General features: G+C 45.2%; 1 protein-coding gene across 1 annotated transcript in view; it reads left to right on the top strand.

The window, feature by feature from the left end:
• The first annotated feature begins 3866 nt into the window (after positions 1-3866).
• LOC135447641 (fibronectin type-III domain-containing protein 3a-like) overlaps positions 3867-24813 on the top strand; it is a 39282-nt gene continuing 18335 nt past the window's right edge. Inside the window, exons 1-5 of the mRNA XM_064712683.1 lie at positions 3867-3942; positions 8462-8552; positions 20275-20393; positions 23421-23496; positions 24352-24428. Coding sequence (XP_064568753.1) covers positions 20298-20393; positions 23421-23496; positions 24352-24428 — 249 coding nt within the window. The 5' untranslated portion in view covers positions 3867-3942; positions 8462-8552; positions 20275-20297. The remainder of the gene's footprint in view (positions 3943-8461; positions 8553-20274; positions 20394-23420; positions 23497-24351; positions 24429-24813) is intronic.

Genomic DNA, 24813 nt, shown 5'->3' with positions numbered 1-24813 from the left:
ACCAGAATCGTTATTATTGCAGTCCAAGGATGGAAAAACAAACATTTTTATTATGGGCTGGAGCTGAAACTCCAGGATGGCTGCTAATCCCCCTGATAAGTGGGGTGTTGGCGTGGAGGGGGGTGTGCATCCAGGTTTTTGTTATTCAAGCTCCCCAACCCACATTCAGACTGGGATATGTTGTAACTGCAATATTCCTCTTATCTTTCTTTTCTCCCCTCTCTGTCAAAGGCTTTTCTTTTCCTTTTCTTTAATATTTTTCTTTGCCCCTGCCCCTTTATTTTTATTAACTCACCTAGGGCAGCTGAATCAGCAAATTAAAAAAATGAAATTTCAATTCCAGATTTTCTAGTGGAAGAATGAGCATGCTTTTGGCACTGCCTCATGCCATTGTTTTGTTAAGACAGACTCTCCTCAATTCCCCTCTTTTCCATGTTTTTTTTTTCCATTTCAGAGCCTGCCCTTCCTTTATAAGCCCAGATTTCTTCCCAGTTGTCCTCTCTTTCCTCCCTCCTGACTCATTTCCACTTCCCATTTCTTTTCTCTTTCCCTTTCCTTTTGCCAAGTGTTCTTTGATGTTATATTCTGCTATTTTTAATTCCTCTTTCCCAGGCCTGGATCCACCCCTAACCCAGTGCCCTCTGCCTCTCCAGACTGAAAGGACAATCTGGGCAAAAATTTCCTCAAAATCCAACTTTTCCCCATCCAGCTCCGCGTGTGGAACCCGCTGTCCTCACACGGTCCTTGTGGCTCTCCAGGAATTTCAAAATAGAGTTAAAGCTGCCCTCAGCCTTGTCCCATGTAATTCCTGACCCATTTGATCAGACCTTCCTCCCAGGCAGTTTGGTCACCGCGCTCCTCACGTCAAATATTCCTCCCGTGCGGCTTTTCCGTCTGGAACATCCCGCCTCTCCCTTCCCAGGCAAGCTGTAAAAAAACAGCTTTTCCCTCGCTGTCATGCTGGGTGTAGGCAGCAAACATTGGGTCATTTCTTTTCCATGGAGTGGGAAAAGCTGTGGCACTTGGAGTTTGAAAGGAGCCCGTGGGGTGTGGGCAGCTTTGGGATATTTCATCCCAGGTCTCACTGGGAACAAGTTGTGACTCCCCAGAAATTCCTCCACCACTTTGCTGGAATGAGATTTTTAGGATATAAGATCTATTTTAAAAGGAAACTTAAGGAGAAAATATTGATTGAAGGGAAAAGGATTTTTCTGCACTGCATTATTACCTACAAAGGAATTCTTGTCCTTATCAAAGCTGGGGGGGTCCAGGAGCTTTCAGGGCAAAGAATGCTCAGCATTCCCTCCCAAGGACCTCCTTTATTCTGGGTATCAGGCACAGGACATCACCACGGGGGATCACAGCCACCTCGAGTCACAACTTGTGAGGTTTAGCTGGCAGTGCATAAATACCGAGCCTGGGAAGTCAAAACAGTCCTTGAATCTCTGCTTTCAGCAGCAAAGTTCATTTGGGGCAGAGTGCTTCAGATTTCCAAATCCCATCTGGTGGGTCACTCTCAGGAGACATCCCAAAAATCAAGCCCAAATATTTCACTTCAGAGTGAAATCCCCAGGGCACTGCAGATTAGGTATAGCCCGTGGAGCTCTGAGATTCCTGAGATGGAGTGCTGAGGATTCCAGGAATTCTCTCAAAGGTGAAATTATTAACCAACTTTTTGTTCCCAAAGCAGGTCTGCACTCACTGAATCCTGTGCTGGTCTGGTCTTCCACCTTTCCTGAGGTGTTCCCAGAATTTAATGGGAGCTGGAATTAAAGAATTCCATTTGGGGCCATCAGTGAAATTCAGTTTAATATCAGGGACAAAAGCACGGTGACACTCAAAACAAAGGAGCAGAATATTTTTCCCCTAAATCTTTGTCTGAAGGTTTCACTCTAGTTTAAAGGCAAATTTATAGTTTCTTATCAACCATAATAAAACATGAGATGTGCTGATCCAGACTATTCCACAGGGAAGAGAATTAGGCCAGGAGTCACATGTGTGCAGGAAAACTTGTGGAAGGGTTGGAAAGGAGAGGAATTTCAGTGCAGAGATTTTTACCAATTATCTTATTAAGAGGAAAAGGTTTCTTCTGCCTTTTGCACCTGGAATTTGCTGTGGGTTCAGCTATAAAATTTTGCTTTTCAGATGCAACAGATTTTATGTTCTTTCACCGTTTGTTCCCAATTAGAAGGGAATATATTCATCATTTTATGGGCCTATATGAGTAAAATTAATGGTAAAGGTTACTCTGAGAGTTGTTTTGACCTTTATTTAGCAAGGTAACCTATTAATTGCTTAAAAATTCAGCAGCCACCACCTCTTCTGGCCTTTCTAACCAGGACCTGATTGTTTAAAAAGATGGATGGGAATTTATTTTAGTCCTGTCCAGCACAGGGTGTTCATTCTGGCAAATCAACCCCTTCCAGAGAGAAATTCTCTGACATTAGGGAACAATTTCTTCTATTCATCATAACATTTTTTATATTCATTATGAACACATCTAAGATCAATCTGGGGGTAAACACAAGCCCATTCATTTTAAAAGGTTAGTCTTTCTATGTCCATTATATAGATTATATATACACATTTATTATATTGCATATAAATGTCAAGTGTGACCTTTTTCTGCTGTGATCCACAGTTTAGTGGGGCTTGTATGAAAGCACAGCTGTCACATTTATTTTACATCCACATGGAGCTGAATTCCACACAGAATATCTCTGAAATCGCTGCTTCAAGCAAGTTTGAGGCACATTTTTTAAAACACATTAATGGAAATATATTGGTGTAAACTGCCTGGTGGAAATAAGGTGTAGAGTATAAGATTAATTGGTACATTATTTGCCATGAAAATAAATGGAAGTACCAGAGGGGCTCTGCAGCTCAGGAGCGATTTTTTTGATCCTCTTTGCAGCAGGGTTTGGGATGCTCTGAGGCTGAACATGGGAATGGAGCTGCCTGTCAGGGGACACAGGATCATGGAATAACAGGAATATTCAGTTTGAAAGGACTCCATGGAGTCCAGCCCTTCCCCAGCACTGCCAAGGCCACCACTAACCCATGTCCCCAAGTGTCACATCCACAGGGATCTAAATCCCTGCAGGGATGGGGTCTCTGTGCAGGATGGGGGTCCTGGACAGGCTGTGCCAGTGCTGGACAATGATTCCCATGAGGAAATTGTCCTTAATATCCAACTAAACCTCCCCTGGCACAGCCAGTGATGGAGCCTCTCCTTCCTCCTCTCTTTGCCCACTCAGTCGGGATTGTCCCCTCACTTTCACGCTGTCACCATTAAAGGTTTTGGTGTTGTGACAGTTTTAGGGTTCATTCACAGTTTTAGGGTCAGGGACGGGCTGTGACCCCCAAATCGTGGGGTGCAATGTCCAAAGTGGGAAACCTCTCTCTCATCCTTGTCGTGGCACAAGGAGACTGGAGATCCCTGAGGGGGCTGGGACAGGTTTGGTGACACAGGTGGAGCACTGGGGTGACAAACAGTGCCTGGGAGTGACATTGGCCAAGGGGGACAGACAGTGACCAGGGGACAGTGTCCGGGGGTGACAGTGCAGTGCTCGAGGGGCACAGACAGTGACCAGGGGACAGCGCCCAAGGGGGACAGCCAGAGACCGGGGGAATAGACAGTGCATAAGGGACAGTGCCCAGAGGTGCCGGGCAGTGCCCGGGGGTGGCGGCGGTGTCCGGCAGGGACAGACAGTGCCCAGACATGTCACCCGCCCCCAGGTGCCACCAGCCCGGCCCGCCGGGGCCGCCCCCCCGCGCAGCTTTCGGCGGGCGCGGTGTCCGGCAGCCGCGGAGCCGCGCGGGCTGTGGTTGGCACGCCCGCCCGCCCCCGGCCGGCGGCGGCGCAGGCGCGGTGCGCGCATTCCATGATGGCGGCGCGGGCGGGCGGCGGGCGCTGAAGCGGCGGAGCCCGCGGGGCACACGGTCAGTGCCGGGGGCAGCGCACGGGCACCGCCGCCGGCCGCTCCCCGGGGCTCCTTCCCCGGGCTCCGCTGCTCCCTGGGGCGGCTCAGGGCGGCGGTGCCCAGCCGGGGAGCGGTGGGCAGTGCCGGGAGCGGAGCCCCGCGGAGCGGAGGGCGGGAGGCGGCGCGGAGCCGGGCGGGGGCGGCCGGAGGGACAGGCGGGACCCCGGGGACGGGAAGGGTGTTCGGAGGCGGGGGACAGCCCGGCCTGTGGGACCCGTTCGGGGTGGACGTGGCGCAAGGGGCAGGTGGGGGCAGGATCCGGGAGATCCGATGTCCCGGGACGTGGGGTGGGATGGGGTGCCTGCGATAGGATGGAATGGAATGTAATAGAATGGAATGGGGTGCTTGGGGTGGGGTGGGATGGGATGGGATGGAATGCGGTGCTTGGTATAGGATGGGTGCCCGGGGTGCGGGGCAGGCAAGGAGGGTTCGGGGTGCCCGGCATCTGTCCGGGTGCGCTGCCCTGCGGAGCGCGGGCATCCCCCCAGGAGACCCGGCGCCTTCGGGGACAGCGGTTCTGGGGAGCCGCTCCTAAAGGGACTCCCGGTGCTCGGACCGTGCCGAGCCGAGGCGAGCGGGGGCTCCCGGCTGAGCCCGCCCGGATGGGGTTAATGCCAGCCCGTACCGCGGGTCGCGCTTCCCCCAGCCCGCTCCCGCTCCGCTCCCCAGCGCTCGGATTCTCCGTCCCCTTCTTTCCCTTTCCCCTCCTTGTGCTCCTGCTCCGCGGGGCAGGAGGGGCTGCCATGTGCCGTCGTCCCCCCCAGGTCCCCCCTGGCCGCCCCCCCGTGCTCCCTCCCCGGCAGCCGCTGCCTGCGAATGCCACGTAGCCTTGTAGTTGTTCCCCTTGGCTGCTCCGCAGCTCCGGTCCCAGACACCTCCCCCGCGTCCTCCTGGGCTGGGGCAGGGGGAGGTCACTGCTGTCAGCCCCTGCCTGCCTGCTGACCATCTTCTGCCCTCCCCTTCCCGCTGTGTCCCCCTGTCCGCCCTGGGGCAGCGGCAGCGGGGACCCCACTGGGGTCACTCTGCTGTTTGTGTGTCTCACAAAGGGCTGGGGGCTCCAGCAGCGGGTGCTTCCCTTCGGGGACAGTCCCCGGGGATTCTGTGCCCCCAGACTCAGCAGCCGCTCTGCCACCTCAAATCTGAAGTGTTTTGTGTGATAATCTCTGAAAACAGGGCAATAATGCATTGCTGGCAGGTGTATTTGCTCCCTTCAGCAGCTCGCCCAGCTGGTTCCTGAGTTTCATTTCTGTTCAAAACTTGGTTGGAATGATGGAAATTTTCTGTAATTAATAATTGAGGTGTCACTTTCTGTCCATTCTGCTGCTTCTTTGTCTTCTCTCTGTCCCGTGCTAGTTAATTTTTTTCACATTGGCAGCCCTTCCTTGGCTTTCCCTGCTGCCTGATTGGGAATATTGACACACCGATAAGTTCCCCAGCAGCCCGCTGCACGTATGTGATTCCTGATGTTTTCCTATGTATTTATCTTTACAGCACTGCCTTCAATAGGGAAATACTGTCTCAGTCACAGATGGAAAGACTGAGGCACCGAAATATTTATGGCCCAAGGTCGCACAGGAAGTATGTGGTGAGGCAGGGAATTGAATCTAGATTTCCTGAGCCTCAGATTAGCATTTGAACCAGGGAAGCATCCTCTCTGTGTTTTAAGCCAATAAATTGACCTTGGAGTTAAGATGCAGTGTAGAAGAAAGTACTTTGTGTTTGGTTCAGTATCTGTGTAAGTAAGCACAGCCCGAGTTGCTTCCCACACTCGCATTCCTTCCCTTGGTTTATGTAATTTGTGAAAGAGAATAAGGTGGTAAAATAGGAAAGATGTTGACTTTCTCAGGGCTCAGTGTGTGATCATGGGTGTTGAAAAGCAGCCAGCTATTACACTCTCCTCTCTCTTTGGGCTTTTTACCTTCCTGTTTCCAAATCTTGGAAAGTTTTGGAGCGCTGTTGTTGTCTGGGAATCTTTTGTTCTCAGCTGGGATCAAATAAATCTCGTTTTCTAGAGAGCTGAAGTGATTCAGTGGATCCCAGATCTCAGTTTGGGATCCTTCACGGGGCTGTGGATAAACAGGGCTGGGGCTGATGGCTCACACAGCTCCTGGAGCAAGCTCTCACAAGTTATTCACTCAGCTGTAGCTCAGGATTGTTGCAGCAAGCTTTTGGAAAACTTGGCTTCATCTGGAATGGAGCAGCACTTTGACAATGCAATGGAATAATTTCAGCTCCTTGTACACAAATTCCACCTTGCCCTGCTCTTCTCTTGGGACAGCTGATTTTTGGTGGTGATTTGGTTTGGTTGTTCGTTTTCTTCAGTGGTTTTGAGGAATTGGATGTTAGAATGGTTTAAAACAATAACTCCTGGTGGATTCACCTTGAGAGAGAATAAAGATAACTTTGTCTACACAAATCCATTTCCTGCCACAAGCCTTGATCACAAAATGCATCTCTCTTTGATGTTGCACTGACAGCAAATCTGGATATAAATGTTCTGTATAACTCTTTTCATGACCTTTTGATTGTCATTTTTGGAGGCTGGCATTGGCATCCTGTTAACTGTGGGGCTTGTCCCACCCCTGCCAACAATTGTCATCCTTTATGCTTATTTTTAGGAAAGGTTTGGTGAGTCCTTAAAAAAACAAATATTTCATGTGGACTGTGCAGACAGGAAAAATTCCAGTGTTCTGCTCCCGTTCTGCCTGGCCTTGGGTGAATTTCATGCAAATTAAAATTTATCTTTTAAGCTTGAAAGAGCAGCATTTTTATTTGGTGACTTGCTATTTCCACAATTGGGAAACTTGTCAGATTTAGAAGGAAATACGTGCCTGGGAAGACATTCTTATAATATTGTTCATCAAAGTCAGGAGCTGCTATGAAATATTGTAAGAATTCTTTCCCTGCTTCCATATTTTCTTAATTTCCTGTCATGATTTCATTGAATCGGAGAAGAATTTTAAAATTATCTCTGAAAGCAGATGAGAAAACCTCAATATTAGTAATCCTACAAGATGCTTGAGGGAAAAAAATAACATTTCTCACTTCTAATTTTGGTCTGTCTGAAAGCATCAGGGCTGAACTCTCAGTATTTAAACCTGGGGTTGCTCAAGGCTCTGGTCTCAAGGCTGGGGGATGTGGAAGCAGGAACCTGTGCATTTTTTCACCTGTTTTTAGCACATTGTCATGAAGCTTCCCAAGGTCAAGATGGTTGGTTTTCAGCTGTTATCTTTGCTGCAAGCCAGACCTTCACTGAAAAGTTTTGGATTCCTGAGTGAGGAGCACACACTGAACTCTTTATTGCATTCTTGAAGAGCTTATTGTAAAAGCAGCGATAATTTATTCTTTCAGTGGTGCTAACACAATCCTGTCTGTGTATTGACCAGCACAGACAGACCACTGGCTCCCAGCCCTTGGGCCCTTTCAATCCTAATGTAAATCTCCCCTTGTTCCCAGGATCTTGATTGATGTGGAAAATGCCTCCCTTTGCCCAAGATTCACTCTGGGGCCTGATGCTTTTTATTCAATATTTTTCCAGTGTCTCATTTAAAGTAGCTCAGGAGGAACATTTGTTAGGTTGTGACTTCAGAAGCATCTTCAGGTGATGCCATCGGTGTGACCTGAAGACAGTGTCACCTTTTTGGTGACAATGACAATGGATTGCTGTGTGGGAGCTCCAGTAAAAGTGCAGAACACTCTGCCCCTGCCTGGGCCTTATCTTTAGAGATTTCAGCAGGAATTTCCCCATGGAAAAGGTGGCCAGGCATTGGAAGGGGCTGCCAGGGAGTTTTGGAGTGCCCATCCCTGGAGGTGTCCAGGGCAGGACAAGGTGGCACTCAGAGCTCTGGGCTGTGACAAAGTGGGGTCTGGCACAGGTTGGAATTGATGATCTTGGAGACCTTTTCCAACCTTAATAGTTCTGTGAAGAACAATATTGGGGATTGACTGATCCCTGCAAAACCCTCCTGTGTCTGGAGGACCAAAAGAGGGCTCAATTTAGGAAGTGTTTTAGTGCTGGATGCAGCTTGAGAAAGGTGGTGATTTTTACATTATTAAATACAACATCTGAGGTGGTTTAACGACTCCTGGAGCTGTTCATTTCCTTCTGCTGGAGCATCTTTAGTGGAGCAGTTTCTAGATTAAAGCTGTGCTGCCCTGTAACAGCAAACTGGGATTGTATTTCCAGCTTTATGTCTTTTTATGCCCCTTATCAGAAGGAAAATGTGTGCATGACAGTTTAAATTGGGGATGTTTGGAATTTTTCTGTCTCTATTGCCATGCAGAGCAGTAGAACAGTTATATTGTAGGTAACTAAATAAATCCAGTTACACCCAAAGAACTCCTCAGTGGAGTCACCACTGCCTGCCCCTCCTGGCTCCTGCTCTTTCCATGGATCTCTGGTATTCCCTGCAGCTTATTTTTCATGGATTTCATGTTTGCCAAGGCACTAACATGAAAATGTGGTTTTTTGCCTGCAGAAAGAAGCCTGAGGACAGCACACATTGCTCACTCTGCAGCAGGCACTGGAACACTCACCAGGAGGAATTCCAAGTCAGGAGAGTGACAACGGTAATTACACAGAATTTAGGATTCTCCCAGGTTTTATGAAGTGTTTATTTTCTCATTAAGTCTCTAAGTAACGCTTTGGGTTGAAATGAATGTATTTGACATTAGGACTCTTTTTTTTGTGGAAGAAAGTTCTGGACAACTTCTTATCAAATGGAAAAAATGAATTAGGGAAGGAAGAACTGATTGAGTTCTTGAGGTAAGAAAGGTTTCAGGTTCCACAGGAACATTATTGATTTTGTAAGGTGGCAGCCTTATCTCTATTTTCACATTTCTTACTCTTTCTTCTCCCTTCACCCACTTAGCTGGAAGTTTTCTCTTGGAGAGAATTGCATAATTGGCTTTGGATAAAGAAAGTAAATTCTGTTTTTAGCCAAATGCATTTCCTGTGTAGAGAACAGCTGGAGTGGGTGATAGCACTCTGGTAGTGCCTTGCTCAGATCCTTTGGTTTTAATTGGAGATCATGGAACTGAGTTCCTTCTCCTGGAACTGCTCAGGTCAGGGAACTGATCTGCTGGAAAAGCAGAAGGGAATCTGTCAAAACCTTGGGGATGAGTGCTGGAAAGCAAAACACAATCAGCAGATGGATTTCATACAAGAGATAAAGAAAGAAGTGATAATCATGCTGCATTCCCTGTATGTGTACAGGTGTTTTGGGAGGGAAAGCATTTAACCAGGTTAAATCAGGTTTATAAATTCAGATGAGGTTTTTTTCTGCTCTTCCACGGCAATAATTTGCTTTCAGTTCTGCTGAGTGAGGTATTAAAGTGCCCACTGATGTCACTTGGGTTTGTCATCTCCAGTCAGGAGTGAAGGCAGTTCAGTGTTTGCATGGGAGGAGTTTTATGCTACTGAAGGATTTGCAAGATGTTCATGTTGGTTTTAAGCAGATTCTGCTTAAAAAAAGCTTTTTTCTGGTCACCCAGGTGTGTATTTTTGTCCATTTCAGTGTGAGGGGTGAGAGTTATTTAGAGGAACTATTCAGTTTTGGAAGATACTATGTAAACAGCCTTTTGGTGTATTGTAAATTGTCATTTTCCTTTTTAATGCCTGCATTTCTTAAAATATAAACTTGATAAAAACTCACATAAACTAATATCCCTAGGTTCTTCAAAACTGATAATTTCTACTTAGGCAGTTCCTTAAAAATGTGATTCAATCCCCAAACCTCCAGCAGGTTCAATGATTTACAAATCAATATTCAAAGCTCAGGTACAGCAAGGAATGATTTCAGTGTGCTGCCAGCCATCAGCTGAGCTGTGGCAGTGATTCTGCTGCTCCTGGCCACTCACCCAGCCTGGGGGAAGTGTTCCTGCTCCAGCCTCATGGGGATGATCTCACACTTGCATTTTTCCCTTGCATTTTCCATGAACTAAAGAAATGCACATGGTCTGATGCCACGAGACTGCTCAGCTGTGGTAATTGCAGTCATTTGTTGGTGTGTTTTAGCCCTGGGTTTAAGCATAACCTGTTCTAACCAGCCTAATTTGACCCAGTGCTGAGCTAAAGTGTTACAGCCCCAACCTCTGGTGTTGTGCAAGGAAAAGTCTGCAGCTGCTGTATCAAAATAATTCCTCCTTGCTCAGGGTTTGCTTAATCTGCTCCAGTTTGAAGAAATCCTTAACTTTTGCTGGGGTTTTCTGCTTGGTTTTGAAGTCCTGGTTTAAGAGGGTTGTTAAATGAGAGAGGCCTGTTTGTGCTGCATCCAGCACTGGTGATTTGCAGAGCAGAGCTGCAGAAACCTGGGAGCAAACTCCTGTTTGTTGCACCTGTGAAATGCTGATTTTCCTCCTCTTTTGTTGGATCAGGCAGCAGCTGACTGCTCTGAGCTGTCTCAGGGTAGGAGCCTCTCCTGGAAACGCCCTGGCTGCTCTTGGTTTCCATAATCTGCATCATTGCCCTCCCTGAGCTGAGTTTAAAGCAAATAAATCAGTGGAGATGGGGAATTCAAGCATTTGGGAAAGAGCTTTTGGATCACCCCTGTCTCCTACCAGCAGTGTGTGTCTGCCATCCCATAATGCTCCCAAATTCATGGAGGTATCACCCAGCTCTGGCACTAAAATGGGTCAATTTTGGTGCTTTCCTGGCTCAATCCCAGGAGGTTTCATCCAGGTTTGGACACACGTGGCACAGGACAAAGCAGAGCAGCCAAGCTCTGGGTGCTCTTAAATTCCCCAATTTCCTGGTCCCCACTGGAAGATTTTAAAAAAAGCTTTTAAAATACTTTAATATTTCTTCCTTGCCATGAGCTGGGTGTTGCTGGCTGGAGGGAGGGACTGGCATGAACAAGGTGCTGTGGAATGATGTGTTCCTGTTGGAGGGAACGTGTCTGCACACACACAACAGCTCTGGGTTGCTTCCAAACTTTTCCACAGCTCTTCCCCTGGAATCTGGTAAATGGGCAGAACTTTTTTATTTTTAAGGAAAAAAATGATCATAAAATGGCTTCAATTTTGCCTTCCAGTTTAAGACAAGTGTGTCCTATGGAGAGCAGCTGTGCTCAGTTATGCAGATCCTTCTCCTGGTTTCAGAGCCTTGGGAGAGGGTGCAGCTCCCTGTAGGAACTTGCAGTTCCCAGCTGGCAAACCTTGGCACACTTGGAAACTCTTTGTTTCATCTGCCCAGCTCTGTGGTACTTCCAGGTGGGAATTCCAGCTGCCTTTTTGCTGACCAGTTCAGGCCCCAGAGAGAATTCCAGGCACACACAAGGGCTTGTTCTCTGTCTTGTGCCTCTGGGCAGAAGTTTTTTGCATTTCTTTTCCATGGACTGTGGTGTCTGTTGCTTCCACAGCTTCCAAGTGATTTAGAGAACCATTTGGATATAGAATTTCCATAGTATATGGTTAATGTGTAAATAAACTGGTTTGCTTCAAGGCCTAAAAAAACCAGAATAATGTTTTAAATTCACAGTTTTACACTTGGAAAATCATATTTTAAATAAGCCTATTGTTAAATTGCATTTAATAAAGGCTTTTTCATCTAAGCTTGAAAGTTTTTGTTTAATGTAGCATTAAGATGTTAAAATTAACACCTTGGTTTATTCCAGAAAGTGTCACGTTCCTAACAGCTGCAAAGAAAGATATTTTATGTTTAATTCTTTTTATTATTTTCTCTCTCTTTTTTTTTTTTTGTAACAACATTTTTGCAGCTAGAAAATTCCTAATCCCTTTATTTTTTAAACTGAAATAAGAATGAAGCACCTTAATGTCTCAGTCCTTTGAAATGCTCCATTCTCTGAACATTTGGAGAAGCAAGATTGGGATTAGGACAGGAATGGGACCTTTCAGGGGCTCCTGGATTTTGGTTTATGGCACTGGTCACTTAAGAAGCAGCACACAAGTGCTCAGGATTCAACTCTGCTTCTCTGGCAATAACAGAAAAGCCATAAAAGAACTAAAACAACAAAGGAAAATATTTATCTAAAAGTCATGTCATGTTTGCATTCTAGAAACTGTTCTTGCCAATTTTACAGGCCTCCTAAATGAATAATTCTGAGGGCAAGCATGGCCTTAACGTGAGCATAATATTAAATAACAAATCAAATTAATGCACTCTGGGCAGCAACAGAGCTTTTCTGCCCAGCTCTTCCCAGTGGAGTTTCCTTTGGGAAGAGCAGCAGGGAGCCTGGAAAAACGTGGGTGTAAGGCTGGAGGGTGGGCACAGGAATCCTGAGGGATGGGGTTTCAGGCTGGAAAACAATCCTGGAGTGCAGGGGACAATTGTGGGTGATGGCTTTCCTGGCACACTCCCCAGGAAGCCGATCCATGGCCAGGGTGAGCCGGGGTGAAAGGCGATCACAGCCCTGGGGCAGAGCTCCTGTGGCCTGCCTGGGTTGGAGCTGCTGGTTCTGGGTGATTTTAGGGGGTTTGGTGTCTGGGAAATGAGGGATTCCATCCCAACCTTAGCCCTCCTCCAGGCAGAATTTTAGGAGAGTTGAGGTGTCTGGCCTGAGAGATGAGCGTTGATAGTAAATTAAAAATCCTCCTGTAATCCAAGCAAAGGCTTGGAGCAGGGTGTGGGAGCCTTGTCCTGGTGTCTGGAATTTTGGTGAGGTCAAATATGGGATCTGTGACCCCATATTAAAGTATTTTCCTATTATATTAAAAATCTCTCTCCAGAAAGATCTCACACTGACTTTAAATGGGAAGAACACTGCACACAGGCATGGATCAGCTTTATTCCACTGTCCAGAGAAGAAACCAGACAGATTTCATAAACAATTAAAAGACAAGTTTATAACCCCAGACAGAAGCTGTCCCAAAGGCTGGGTTCTCATTACAGTAAGTGCTGGATTTAAGATGAGACAGTTCCTATTCCAAGGAGCTTTCCTGGGGTCACAGACCTCACCTGGGTCAAAGCCACCCCTGGATCAGACTCTGAATAGTCAAAATATGTGATCCCATTTCTTGGGTAAGTAATGAAGGACATTTTCAGGTGAGCTCTCAATATTCAGAATATTTGAGCCCATTTCTTGGGTAACTCATAATGGACATTTTCAGACAGGCTTTCAATATTCAGAATATTTGAGCTCATTTCTTGGGTAAATCATGAGGAACATTTTCAGGCAGGCTCTCTCAATATTCAGAATATTTGAGCCCATTTCTTGAGTAAATCATGAGGAACATTTTCAGGCTCAAGGCTGTGTTGCCCTCCTGGCTGGAAGCCAAACTTCCCACAAGATGCTGTGGCCCAATTCCCTCGGGGGCCGTTAGAAATGATTTCCAGGATTTTAATCAAAACATGGATTTAGTGGGGAACAGATGACTTATGGAGCAGGGGTGGTCCCTGCAGAGCTCAGGTTGTAACTGAGCTTCTGTTAAATCTCTCCTTGCCTTAATCTTGCCCAAAGTAAAGCCAGTCCATCCAGGTCTCACGTGTGGTCCTGGGGCACAAACTATTTTAGGAGTGGGATGGTACCTTCAGCACCTTGTTAATTCTGTTTATTGGAAAAGTTTGGGTGGGAGAGGGCAGCTTGGGTCTTATTTCCCCAGTTTTTTCTGCTTTAGAATTGCATGGGGCATATCTGGGTTTTTTAGGAATCATAATTAAGGTTGGATCTTTTTGACAAGGTTATTCCTTAGCCTGAGGTTGGGGATGGCTTTGGGATGGTTCTGTGGTTGTTCTTTTTAACAGCCTTTGGAGATGAGTGATGGAAAATTGAACTGACAGAGTGGAGTGTAAAATACTCAGAGCTTCAGTTTGTAGGAGATCTGGATTTTAAGGCATGTCAGTTATAAATAATATTCTTTATCAGAGAACATGGGGTTTTCCCCCTGCTCAGATAAATATAGTTGCTATACTTTTATGTATTATATAATATTTATACTACTAATTAAGGATTCTGTCAGTATAAAAAGGTTTAAGTAAAGCTTTAGCTCTTTATACAATTCTGCTTTTAGTAAAGAGCAGTGTTAGTGTACTTTACCTCCTGCAATAAGTGAAAATTTAGGATCAGGCTGTCAGGTTGCATAAGGCACTGAACCTGGAAATCAGGAAGTCTCTGCTGAATTTCAGGCTCTCCTTCCTGGACACATTGTTCTTTCTAACTCAGGCATGCTGTATTTAAAAAAAGAAAAAAAAATAAAGTCTCTATTTAAGTAATAAGCTCCTTGGAATAGGAACTTTTTCATCTTAAATCCAGCACTTACTGTAATGAAAATCCAGCCTCTGGGACAGCTTCTGTCTGGGGTTATTAAAATTGTTTTTCACTGTTTATATGAAATCTGTTTGGTTTCTTCTCTGGACAGTGGAATAAAGCTGATCCATGCCTGTGTGCAGTGTTCCTCCCATTTAAAGTCAGTGTGAGATCTTTCTGGAGAGAGATTTTTAATAGAATAAAAAAATACTTTAATGTGAGACAACAGGAACTTTGAAACTCACTAAATCTGTAATACTGCTACACATTTGCACAGGAGATAATCTCACAGTAGATAACATGACTAAAGGATACAATACCAGTGAAAAAAAATATTTTTTTCAGTTTATTAAATTTTTCTTATTTCTTTTATATTGCCATTAAGAAATACACAACCTTTTTGTTCTTCCATGTCTTGCAGTAAATACTGACAAATTCACTGTCAGTGCCTAAAGAGAAACATGTCTGTAAATTGTAGATTGTAAATTAGTGCTGACTGCTCCAAAAACCCTTGATAAAATAGGAGTGATGTGTTTGTCCAGGAAGATTCTTCTGGCCAGAACCTTTCTCCAGATATTGCTGTGACAGTTTTGAAGTTGCTTCTCCTGTGTCATTGAAGTGGAAGTGACAGAGCTGATGGTGCCTCCTCCTGAGCTGCACATTGGAAATGGCTGAAGGAGGCTCAGGAATGCTGGGAGTTCTTCCCAGGGGTTTACAAAACATTTATGGAGTCATTATGGTTGGAAAAGATCTCTAAGATCCCCAACTCCAATAATTTATCTGTAACTGCCCCCATGCCCTGGAATTACTCATTATTCCACCTGGGATCCAAGCTAGCAGAGACAGTTGGGGACAAGGGCATGGGGTGGACTCAGTGATTTAAGGTCTCTCCCAACCTGGTCATTGTGGGAATTCTGTGAATTTTGACATTTCCAACTGCCTGCTGTGAATCCCTGATGTTTTCCAGGCTTGAGGTTGGGTGATCCCATATCAGCCAGCCCTCAGGAGCAACCAGGGAGCTGCAGAGGCTTTTCCATGGAATCTGAGCTGGAATCAGTGAGCACTGAGTGCTCCTTGGGGGCTGGCTGGAATTGAGCTGGAGCAAGGGGAGGCTGATTCTGGAGCCTTGCAGAGCTCAGCTGGAATTTGGGCTGGGCCCAAAGGAGGTGATGCTGGAGCCTTGCAGAGCTCAGCTGGAATTTGGGCTGGAGCAAAGGGAGCTGATGCTGGAGCCTTGCAGAGCTCAGCTGGAATTTGGGCTGGACCTAAGTGAGGCTGATGCTGGAGCCTTGCAGAGCTCAGCTGGAATTTGGGCTGGACCCAAGGGAGCTGATGCTGGAGCCTTGCAGAGCTCAGCTGGAATTTGGGCTGGAGCAAAGGGAGGTGATGCTGGAGCCTTGCAGAGCTGGGCTGGAATTTGGGCTGGACCTAAGTGAGACTGATGTTGGAGTCTTGCAGAGCTCAGCTGGAATTTGGGCTGGACCTAAGTGAGGCTGATGCTGGAGCCTTGCAGAGCTCAGCTGGAATTTTTGCTGCAGCAGGAAGTGAGGTCAGGCCCAGCTCTGGGGACAGGAATTGTTTGCTGCAAGGGCAGTCCTGGAGATTTTCTGTTTTTCTTAGAAGCTTTTGTAGGAGTGTCCCTGGAAAATGTTGCCTTCTTTTGAATATGAGAACAGGACCATGTTACATGAGATTGTTGAATTAGTCCAGAATACATCTCAGGGCCTGTTCTTACAATATGTATTTGGTTTATTTATTTTAAAATATGTTAAATATGTTCTATTGTGAATAATTACTGTGTTTCTGCTTTTTAGATAATCTTTGAAAACAAAATAATAACTGAATAATCTCTGAAAACAAAAGCTATTTAACTTAACTAACTCAAGCTATTTAACTTAGAAATGTGTTACCCACTGTCACTTCTTCCAGCTCCAGGTTTGTTGCTGAGATGATTAATGCAAATTATTTTATTTTTTTGTGGCTCTGTGGGCTGAATTCATCTCTCAGCTCAGCCCAGGTTTGGGAGTGACCTTTAGCTGATGTGTAATAGAAACCACTGCAAAAAAAGTGAACTTTGCCAGAAGTGCCCTTGCAAAATGTAACCTTTCTAAAATGTAATCTGTTGAATTCCATACTGAGTCAAAAATCTTCAGGACAGGGTGACAAAGCTGTAGAGACACCTCTACAAGTTCTGCTATTGATTCATATTTAATGAGTCACTAAACTTCAGTTTATTCCTATAAATTACAAAATTTGCCTGGACTTTAATGCTTCCAGATGGGATTTTTCTTGCTTATTTTTAGTCTAGAATGTAAGATTTAGTGTATTAGCTCATCTTTAATGTCAGTGCAGCCTGTGAATTCCCAGGACTGTACTTTTTTTCCTTTTTTTTTTCCCCTGACCACTTGAATAGTTCCTGGGGATGATGAATCCCTCCCTGCCAAGAGCAGACCACAGCAAAAGCAGTTTGAGCTGCTCTTCCTGAGATTTGCTGGAATAAAGTGGCTTTGGGGACCCAGCAGCTCTTTGATGCAGATCTCCCTGTGGGTGGGTCCACGAACAACCCCCCCAGCTGCATTTGCCTCTCCAACCTGACTTGGTTTGGGGTAAATCCAGGGGTTTAGAGGAGGCCTGGAACCACTGAGAGGCTTTTAGGGATGATGTGAAACTTGGGAATGTTGGTGGAGGAGAGGCTGGAGCTGCCCTGGCCCCCAGAACCCCCTGATTCCAGAGCTCATTCCCAGCATGGCAGGAGGAACTGGGGAATTCTGCCCTGCTCAGGTGAGACCCCACCTGCAGAGCTCCTCCAGCACAGGAAGGAGCTGGGGCTGCTGCAGAGAGTCCTGAGGAGGGCACAGAGCTGCTCCAAGGGTGGAGCCCCTCTGGAGCCAGGCTGGGAGAGCTGGGGGTGCTCACCTGGAGAGGAGGAGGCTCCAAAGTGACCCCAGAGCCCCTTCCAGAGCCTAAAGGAGCTCCAGGAGAGCTGGAGAGGGGCTGGGGACAAGGGATGGAGGGACAGGACACAGGGAATGGCTTCCACTGACAGAGGGCAGGGATAGATGGAATATTGGGAAGGAATTCCTGGCTGTGAGGGTGGGCAGGCCCTGGCACAGGGTGCCCAGAGAAGCTGTGGCTGCCCCTGGATCCCTGGCAGTGCCCAAGGCCAGGCTGGACAGGGCTTGGAGCTGCCTGGGACAGTGGAAGGTGTCCCTGCCCATGGCAGGGGTGGCACTGGATGGGGCTTTAAGGTCCCTTTTAACCCAAACCATGCTGGATTCTGTGATGCCTCAGTGTGTACAGAGGTGGGTTTGGGATCCTGCAGTCTCCTCTCTGCCCCTGTGCTGGTTGTCTCCACCTTTCCCTGGGAGCAGCCTTGCCCTGCAGGGAGGGCAGGACTGGATTCCCTGCTCCAGGCCAGCCCTGGGAGGGTGTTGGGAAATGGCTTTTCAAGATAGAGCTCTGTCTTTGTTTTGTTGTGCAGGAAATTGTGCTGAGTATGTAATAACTTTTCAGGAATTCTCTTCTTATTTACCCAAATACCACCTACTTCCTTGAGTGGAATGGAGACTTTGGGGAGGTGAATCCATGGATTTATTTCCATGGAAAAGTTTTACCTGTTGAAGTGGGGAGGGGTTGAGTCCCACATTCATTGACTGTGTTCCCTTGGAGGGCAGGGTGGTTTTGCTGTTCTTATCAGTATTTTCAAGAAATGAAGCAATGCTCAAAACCCAAAATAACTTGGTTTTTTTCCAATTTGTCAGGATATCCCTCTTTGTCCTCAGTGTTCTGCTACTTGCAGCCACCCCAGCCCAGCTGCACAGGGAAATATCAACGTTCTGAGCCAGGTGAAACTGCCCCAAAACCTCTTCAGATGGGTTTGTTCCTGTCAATACTTCTGTTTTCTCTGACCATATGGCCATTGCTACAAAGACACAAAATTGGCTGGTTTGGAGTTTATCATTAACAGTTTAAAACCAATTATTACCTGATACTCCAAATATTAAATTCTTCCTCAGAGAAATGAAGTTCCAGCACTAAGCAAGCAGAAAGTGTTTGGAGGTGTCCATGTAAATTAAATCCTCCCTGTGTCATTAGGCAGGAGATGAAGGCTTCTAAAAACCACAGGGATGTTGGGGCTCTGCTCTCTAATTTGTCCTAAAGAGAGAATTAAATTCAGCCCAGGCAGGGGAAGAGCACAGAAACTCTGAACCTTTATTTGAAATTGCAGAGAATGAGCACAGAAACTCTGAACCTTTATTTAAAGTTGCAGAGGATGAACACAGAAACTCTGAACCTTTATTTAAAGTTGCAGAGGATGAACACAGAAACTCTGAACCTTTATTTAAAGCTGCAGGTGCCTTTGGGTCCTGTTTCAGAACTTGTTTTTCTGCAGCTGTTTGTTTGGGGTAGTTGAATTTGAGTGCAAAAGGAGTTGCCCTTTGGTAAAGGGTTTTTCCCTTTATTTCAACTACTAATTTCTGTTTTCTTTGAGATTCAAGAAATTCATATGCATATATAAAATAAAGAATTTTCATTTTGCCTGTGTACATGAATTCTTGTTATGGCTCTTAAGGCTTAGATCCAACCTCAAAAAATGGGAGAGGTGTAGAGGAAGAAACCTTTGCCTGAATTTTACTGTTTTTTAAGTGGAATAGTTAAAATTTGCATCCTTGGCAGAGGCAATTCCAAACCTGACAAAAAGGAGATTATTTTATTCAGGAAATAAATCCTATGCTCAGGCATTTCAGTGTATTTATTAAGAGTATTTAGGCCAAAGCTGATGCAAATTTGATCTTTGAGGTCCTGTCCAGCCCTTGCACCTTGCAGTGATGTTTGGCTCCCTGAAGCTGTTACTGGAGCAGCCCTGGAGAGGAATTTCCTTGTGAAAGGAGCTGGGTGTTGGGAAGTCTTGAGGAGTTTGTTCTGCTGCATTTTGTGGCTGTGTGATTGCATCTCTGATTTGGAGCTGCTTTTGCAAAGGAGGAGTGGGGGTTTTATCAGTGGATTCCAGCAGCTCCTTTGCCTTGTCTTGATAACACAGGGAAAACCTTTGTAATCTCAGCTTTCTTACAGATTTTTCTCTGCAAAATCAGTTAAAACCAGAAGAAATTGTTAATTATATCATATTTCTCCTACTGTTGCTAATCTGCTGGAAATACAGTCCCACAGGTACAGAATTAATCAGTTTTTGTCTTTTTTCTTCCTCAAAAATTGCCCTTTCCTTGCTGCTTGTGGAGAACTGAAGAAAGATTTGACACTTTGAAGCAGCCTGACTTGGTTCATGCACAGATTTAGGGAGGTGTTTTGTGGTTTGCTTTTTATTTTTAAGGAATTGGACCGTCCTAACCAGATTTTGCCTTCTGGTTTATGGGAGGTAATGGGAAAGGAGCAGGAAGTGTCAGCATTTCCTGTATCCTGTTATCTTGTGCTTTTTATGGATGCTGGATTAACTATACACTGAAAACTCCCTACCATTGGGAGCTTGCAGCTTGATTTGCTCTAATTACTATAATTAATTTGTATCATGTGTATTTTGACTTGCTCTAATTACAGATTATTCCCTGGAAGCTCCCAACTCTGCAGCACTTTTCCATTCACATTTCCCCAGAGTTGTCAGTCAAAAATTTGGGGACAAAGCAGGATTTTGTGTTGTCTCAAGCTTTGTTTTCACCCTGGCAGATTTTGTATTGGAGAAATTGCATGGTTTAGGGTTTTTTTGATTATCACTAAAATGTAAATGTGGTGTGTGCATTATGTAGCCTAAAGCTTGGGGTCTGGAGTGGAAGCACTTTAGGAATTTGAAGTGCAAATTTAAGAATAAATTGCAGTATAAATGTAAATTCCTTTACTGTGTAATTGCTGCACTGAGGTACCAGTTCCAGCACTCATGGCTGAATATTCCTGATAATTAAAGGGGAGAATTTTGGGGAAAGGACATTTATTGCTGACATGAAAGAAGTTAAAAGTGCTAACACTGAAGTGTTTGGGTGCGCTTGGAATTGGCAGAGCCGAGTTTGTCAAACAAACAGAGAATGATTCAAGGAAGGGAGAGCTGGATCTGACCCCATCCCTGTTTTCCCTTGGAGCAGGTGTCCATGAGTGATCCCAAGAAATGATGGCTGAGCAGCCGCCCCCCCTGGAAGCCACCCCTCTGCTGAATGAAGTGCCACTTCTACCTCACATGGTCAACGGGGACAGCATCCAGCAGGCAAGTCAGCCCTCAACTGGGAGCACTGGGAGCAACTGGGATGGTGGCTCCACAAAAACCAGCTCTGAGAGCTGGGCAAGGATCAGCCAGTGAGCGCTGACATCAGGAGTTAAACAGAAATGGAGAGAGGAAAAAAAAATCATTCAGCTCCCAGGCAGTGGGCAGGTGTGATAAAAAAAGGCTTTAAAAAGGAGCTACAAACTCCAAAAATCAAAGGAAAAATTGGGGGGTTAATAAAGGTTTTCAAACTCCTGTGAAGTGATGAATAAAGATAAGCAAGGGATTGCAGAGGAAATCTATGACAGGAAAATGAAAGGGAAGACCTTGGCTTCCTGGTTTTGAGTGTCTTCATTAATAATTACAGTGCAGTGGTGAAACCTGAGTGTATTTAGTTGAAACTTTAGAGCTTTATTGGGCACAACCCTTCAGAAGTCCCTGGTAGGATTAGAAACACAGGTAAAAAGTGGCAGCAGAACAATTCTGAAGCCCAAGTCTGTGTAAATTGTCAGTAAATGTGAATTTTGTTCAGCAGAAAGAGCTGAGTGCTTTGGACTACAAATTCTGGGAGCTCTTCCCATCCTTTGAGGTCTGGCAGGCCATAAATGCTGAAAGTTTACATGAGATCTCTAATTTGTCATTGCTGCGGATAAGATGGAGAAATCTGTCTTGTTTCAGTTGTATACTTGGAAAAATTGACTTTTTAAAAGAAAAAGTCCTTTTCCCTTTTTGCCTCAGACCCTGGAGGTGGAAGGACAAGAGTATGTCTGGAAATGAGCAAAGTCTGTGAGATATTTCTGAAGTTCTGGCAGTAGAAGGTGAAATTTCAGCCCTGCCCAGCTGGGAGGTGGCTCAGGTGGTTCAGGTTTCATGAGGAAAGGAGATCAGGTAGATTTAGTTGGCTCCTGTCCCCAGAGCTCTGTGTGTGGGACATGGAGGTGACAGTCACTGACATTTTTAGGACCTAGAGAAGACTTTGCAATCAGATGAGATTAAAAAAAAAATAGAGTTGTATTGTGGAGATGCATTTGAAGAGCAGATTTGAAGTTTGAATAGAATCTTTTTATTAAAGAGAGTGTTGACTTGGAATCTTTATTAATGCAGAGAATTTTTTAATTATTTCTCTGCCAGTGCTGTGGAGGACACTGCTAATACTTAATTATTGCAGAGAGATTTGTTTCCAGAAACCAAACCTGTGTGTTTGGCCAGTGAATCCATTAGCTCCATTTCACTTAAAGCAAAAGTTGGAAGTTTTCTGGAAGGGTTTCTGGATCAGAAAATGTGTGAATGGGCTAAAAGCAGAGCTGTGGGCAGAGCAGAGGAGCTCAGGACCCCTGGAGGCTTTGGCAGCCCCTGGGCTCAGCTCTCCCCTGGCTCAGATCCACCCCTCAGCCCTGCTGCAGCTTCCTGGACATGTTCCTGGTTGGAAGGTGCCTGGGACTGCGTTTTCTTCATGGATCCCAGTGAGTCAGTGCTCTGAGGCAGGGCCTGAGCATTCCTGGCATTCCAGGCTCCACTGCTGGGATTGCAGCGCTGCTGGGATCCCTCCCTCTGCTCTGAGCTGCAGCTCATGGATCTGTGCTGAGCATGTGCCACCTCAGAGGCTCTGAATCTCTCAAACATTCCCTTTCTTCCCTCAGAGATGAGCCTTTTCCTGAGGTCACTCCCTGCCTGTGCAATCCTGGATCCACAGCAAATCTTTTTCCTGTTTCTTGTGCTCTGGCAAATCCCCAGCCCATTATTGTCAGTTTTCTTTAAACAATTGACACCGCTTCTCTCCCTTTACCCCAAGAAATGTATTAGCATTGAAGTCATGCATTTACTTGCGTTCTGAAGTGACAAATATGCATAAATTTCATTATTAATGCAAATTATGCCACGTTTAAAGGCATTCTCTGCCATCTCTCACTCTCCTGGAACCATAATAAATATTACTGAGTGCCTAAATGGCCTTTTCAGGGATTTTGGTGGCTTCCTTATATCCAGAAACAAATCACCCACCCAAAGTAAAATTCTCCTGTACAAGGAGCATAAATTCTCCCCTACAAGGGAGGTTATAAAAAATAAAATCAAAGATTAATACACCAATATGCAGAAGCTGCAAAACCAGAGTTATAATAGCATTTATCATTTATTCTTGGAGTCTGTAGTGATGAGAACAGTGAAAGTGGTCCCTGGGGAGTTCAGGGAGCTCCAGCACAGAAAAATTCATTCATTAATGGCATGTGTAACTCATTTTACCAGGGATTAAATGGCCAGGTGATTTCTTCAGGTCCCATCTACCTGCTACAAATGTCACTCCATGAATAGTGCAAAAGCACTTTATGAAAATTGAATGGAAGAAAATTACACTGATTTTCACAACTGCTTTGACAAACACATTTTATTCCAATTTTTACATCAGTGCCAGCTGTCACCAGGGTGGAATTTGAATTGTGTGCCTGAATTCTTACCTGGCTGAACCCCTTTTATTAAAGGATTAACTGTGGAGTATTATAGGTGTTAAAATAAAGTGCAGCTGCCAAAATTCCCCTGGGGCTGGGGCAGGATGAGGGGAAGGTTTGGGATCCCAGCAGTGCCTGAGGAGTGATCCTGGCCCAGCTCCAGGTGGATCTGTGTGCCAGGGGACCAGAGGGACCTGCAGGATGTCACTGAGTTCCTCCCACAGGGAGAACTCACCTGGGCTCACAGGAGCTGCAGGCAGAGCTGGTGGGAAAAGCCTGGGATGCAATGTGAATCTCAGGTCATCATTGCCTCAGAAAAAGCAGAAAAATCAGTGTGAAATGTGAAATTAAAAGCTTATTTCATGTATATCAAGTGAGGCACTTCTGGGAGTAACCAGAGGAAAAATACAAGGATTTTATGTCCAAGTAGGAGGAAATATTTTCATTCTACCCATCATTTTCCTGTTTTACTCCAAAGTTGCCAAAGCTCTGATGTTGTTTGTCTCTAAAGAGAAGGGATTTTCCCCCAGAGAATGTCTTAAAATTTAAAAAGCCCCCAACCCTCTTTTGTGTTTTGTTCCTGCAGGTGATTCTTGTGCAGGTAAACCCAGGTGAAACTTTTACAATTACAACTGAAGATGGACACATTCAGTGCATTCAAGGTAAAGGGAGCCTCAAGTGCTGAATCCAAATATTTTGGTTCTAAGGTTATTCCACTGGGTTTTTTCTGTGATGTCAGATGTGTTTTCTGCACTGGAATAAATCAGATTTTTCAGTTTGTGTCCAAGCACAAATGAGGCAGCGCTGGGAAGGTGCCAGGATTCCCTGAATCCTGCAGATTTTCAGTCCCCAAAGATGGGTTTGCAGTGATCCTTGGCTAAGTGTCCTCCCAGGATCCTAACACATGATTTATGTGGTATTTATTACAATAAGTTACAGAACTTTAAGGGGCACTGGGACCTCCCTGTGCTGTGAGGTGGGGGAGTCATTGCTCCACTCTGTGCCTGCAAATTCCTTTTTACCTTCTGGGTGAGTGACAGAAAACCCCAGTCAGGGCTGAATATCTCCTGTAAGTCAAGTTGAATTTAGCAATATTTCCATTTTTGGAGTATTTGTCACCATTTTACATGATATTACATAAAATGTGTCCATTGTGCTTTCATCAAATCCCCTACAGAAATACTTCCCTTGGGCTTAATACAAAAAATAATGTATTTAAAATTAATTTTTAAATTCCTACATCAGCTTTACCCCAATACTTGCATTTGCCTTCAGTACTACAGACTTTTAACTGTCACAAATTAAGAGCTAAAATTATTTATACAGATTAAAATTATTTATACAGATTTTTGTGCAATTAAAAAGACACTGCTGGCCAGAGCGTGGTGGCTGGAATAAAGCCAATAATCAGACAGAGAATGGGATGCAATCCCTGATGTTTGAGACACCTTTGACAAAAGGTGTCTCCAGATGGGAAAAGCCTTGTTTGTTAAGAAGTGTCCCCTTGTCCTTGCCAGGTCCAGCACATGTCCCTATGATGTCACCAAACGGTTCCATGCCGCCGATTTTTGTGCCTCCCGGTTACGTATCTCAGGTACCTTCATTTCTCCTTCTCTTGAGGGTGGTTTTTTGGGGAAATTTTAATAATATTTTTATTATTTATTGGTGGTTTTAGCTGTGAAAAAAAAGCCATTTTTTCCATTGAACTTACCAACTGTTTCGCTTTATTGTGGGCTCTGTCCCTTCTGTTACTGAGTAATGTCTGATCCAGGTTCCAGGAATTTTTTAATCCTGCTCCCAGCAGTTAAAAACACTTTTAGCAACAAGAACAGCTCTGAATTGACTGTCTGAGCTCCATGAACAGGATCCACATGTTTATTTTTCATCAGTCCTGTTTGCAGGGTGAAGCTGGGTCATGTGAACAGTCCCAACTGGCTGCAGGTTTTCTATTTAATATAAAAAATTTATCCAAATTTTCA

This window comes from Zonotrichia leucophrys, chromosome 4A (genome assembly GCF_028769735.1).
Source record: "Zonotrichia leucophrys gambelii isolate GWCS_2022_RI chromosome 4A, RI_Zleu_2.0, whole genome shotgun sequence".
Classification (NCBI taxonomy): Eukaryota; Metazoa; Chordata; class Aves; order Passeriformes; family Passerellidae; genus Zonotrichia; species Zonotrichia leucophrys.
This window is presented reverse-complemented; position numbering and strand designations above follow the sequence as displayed.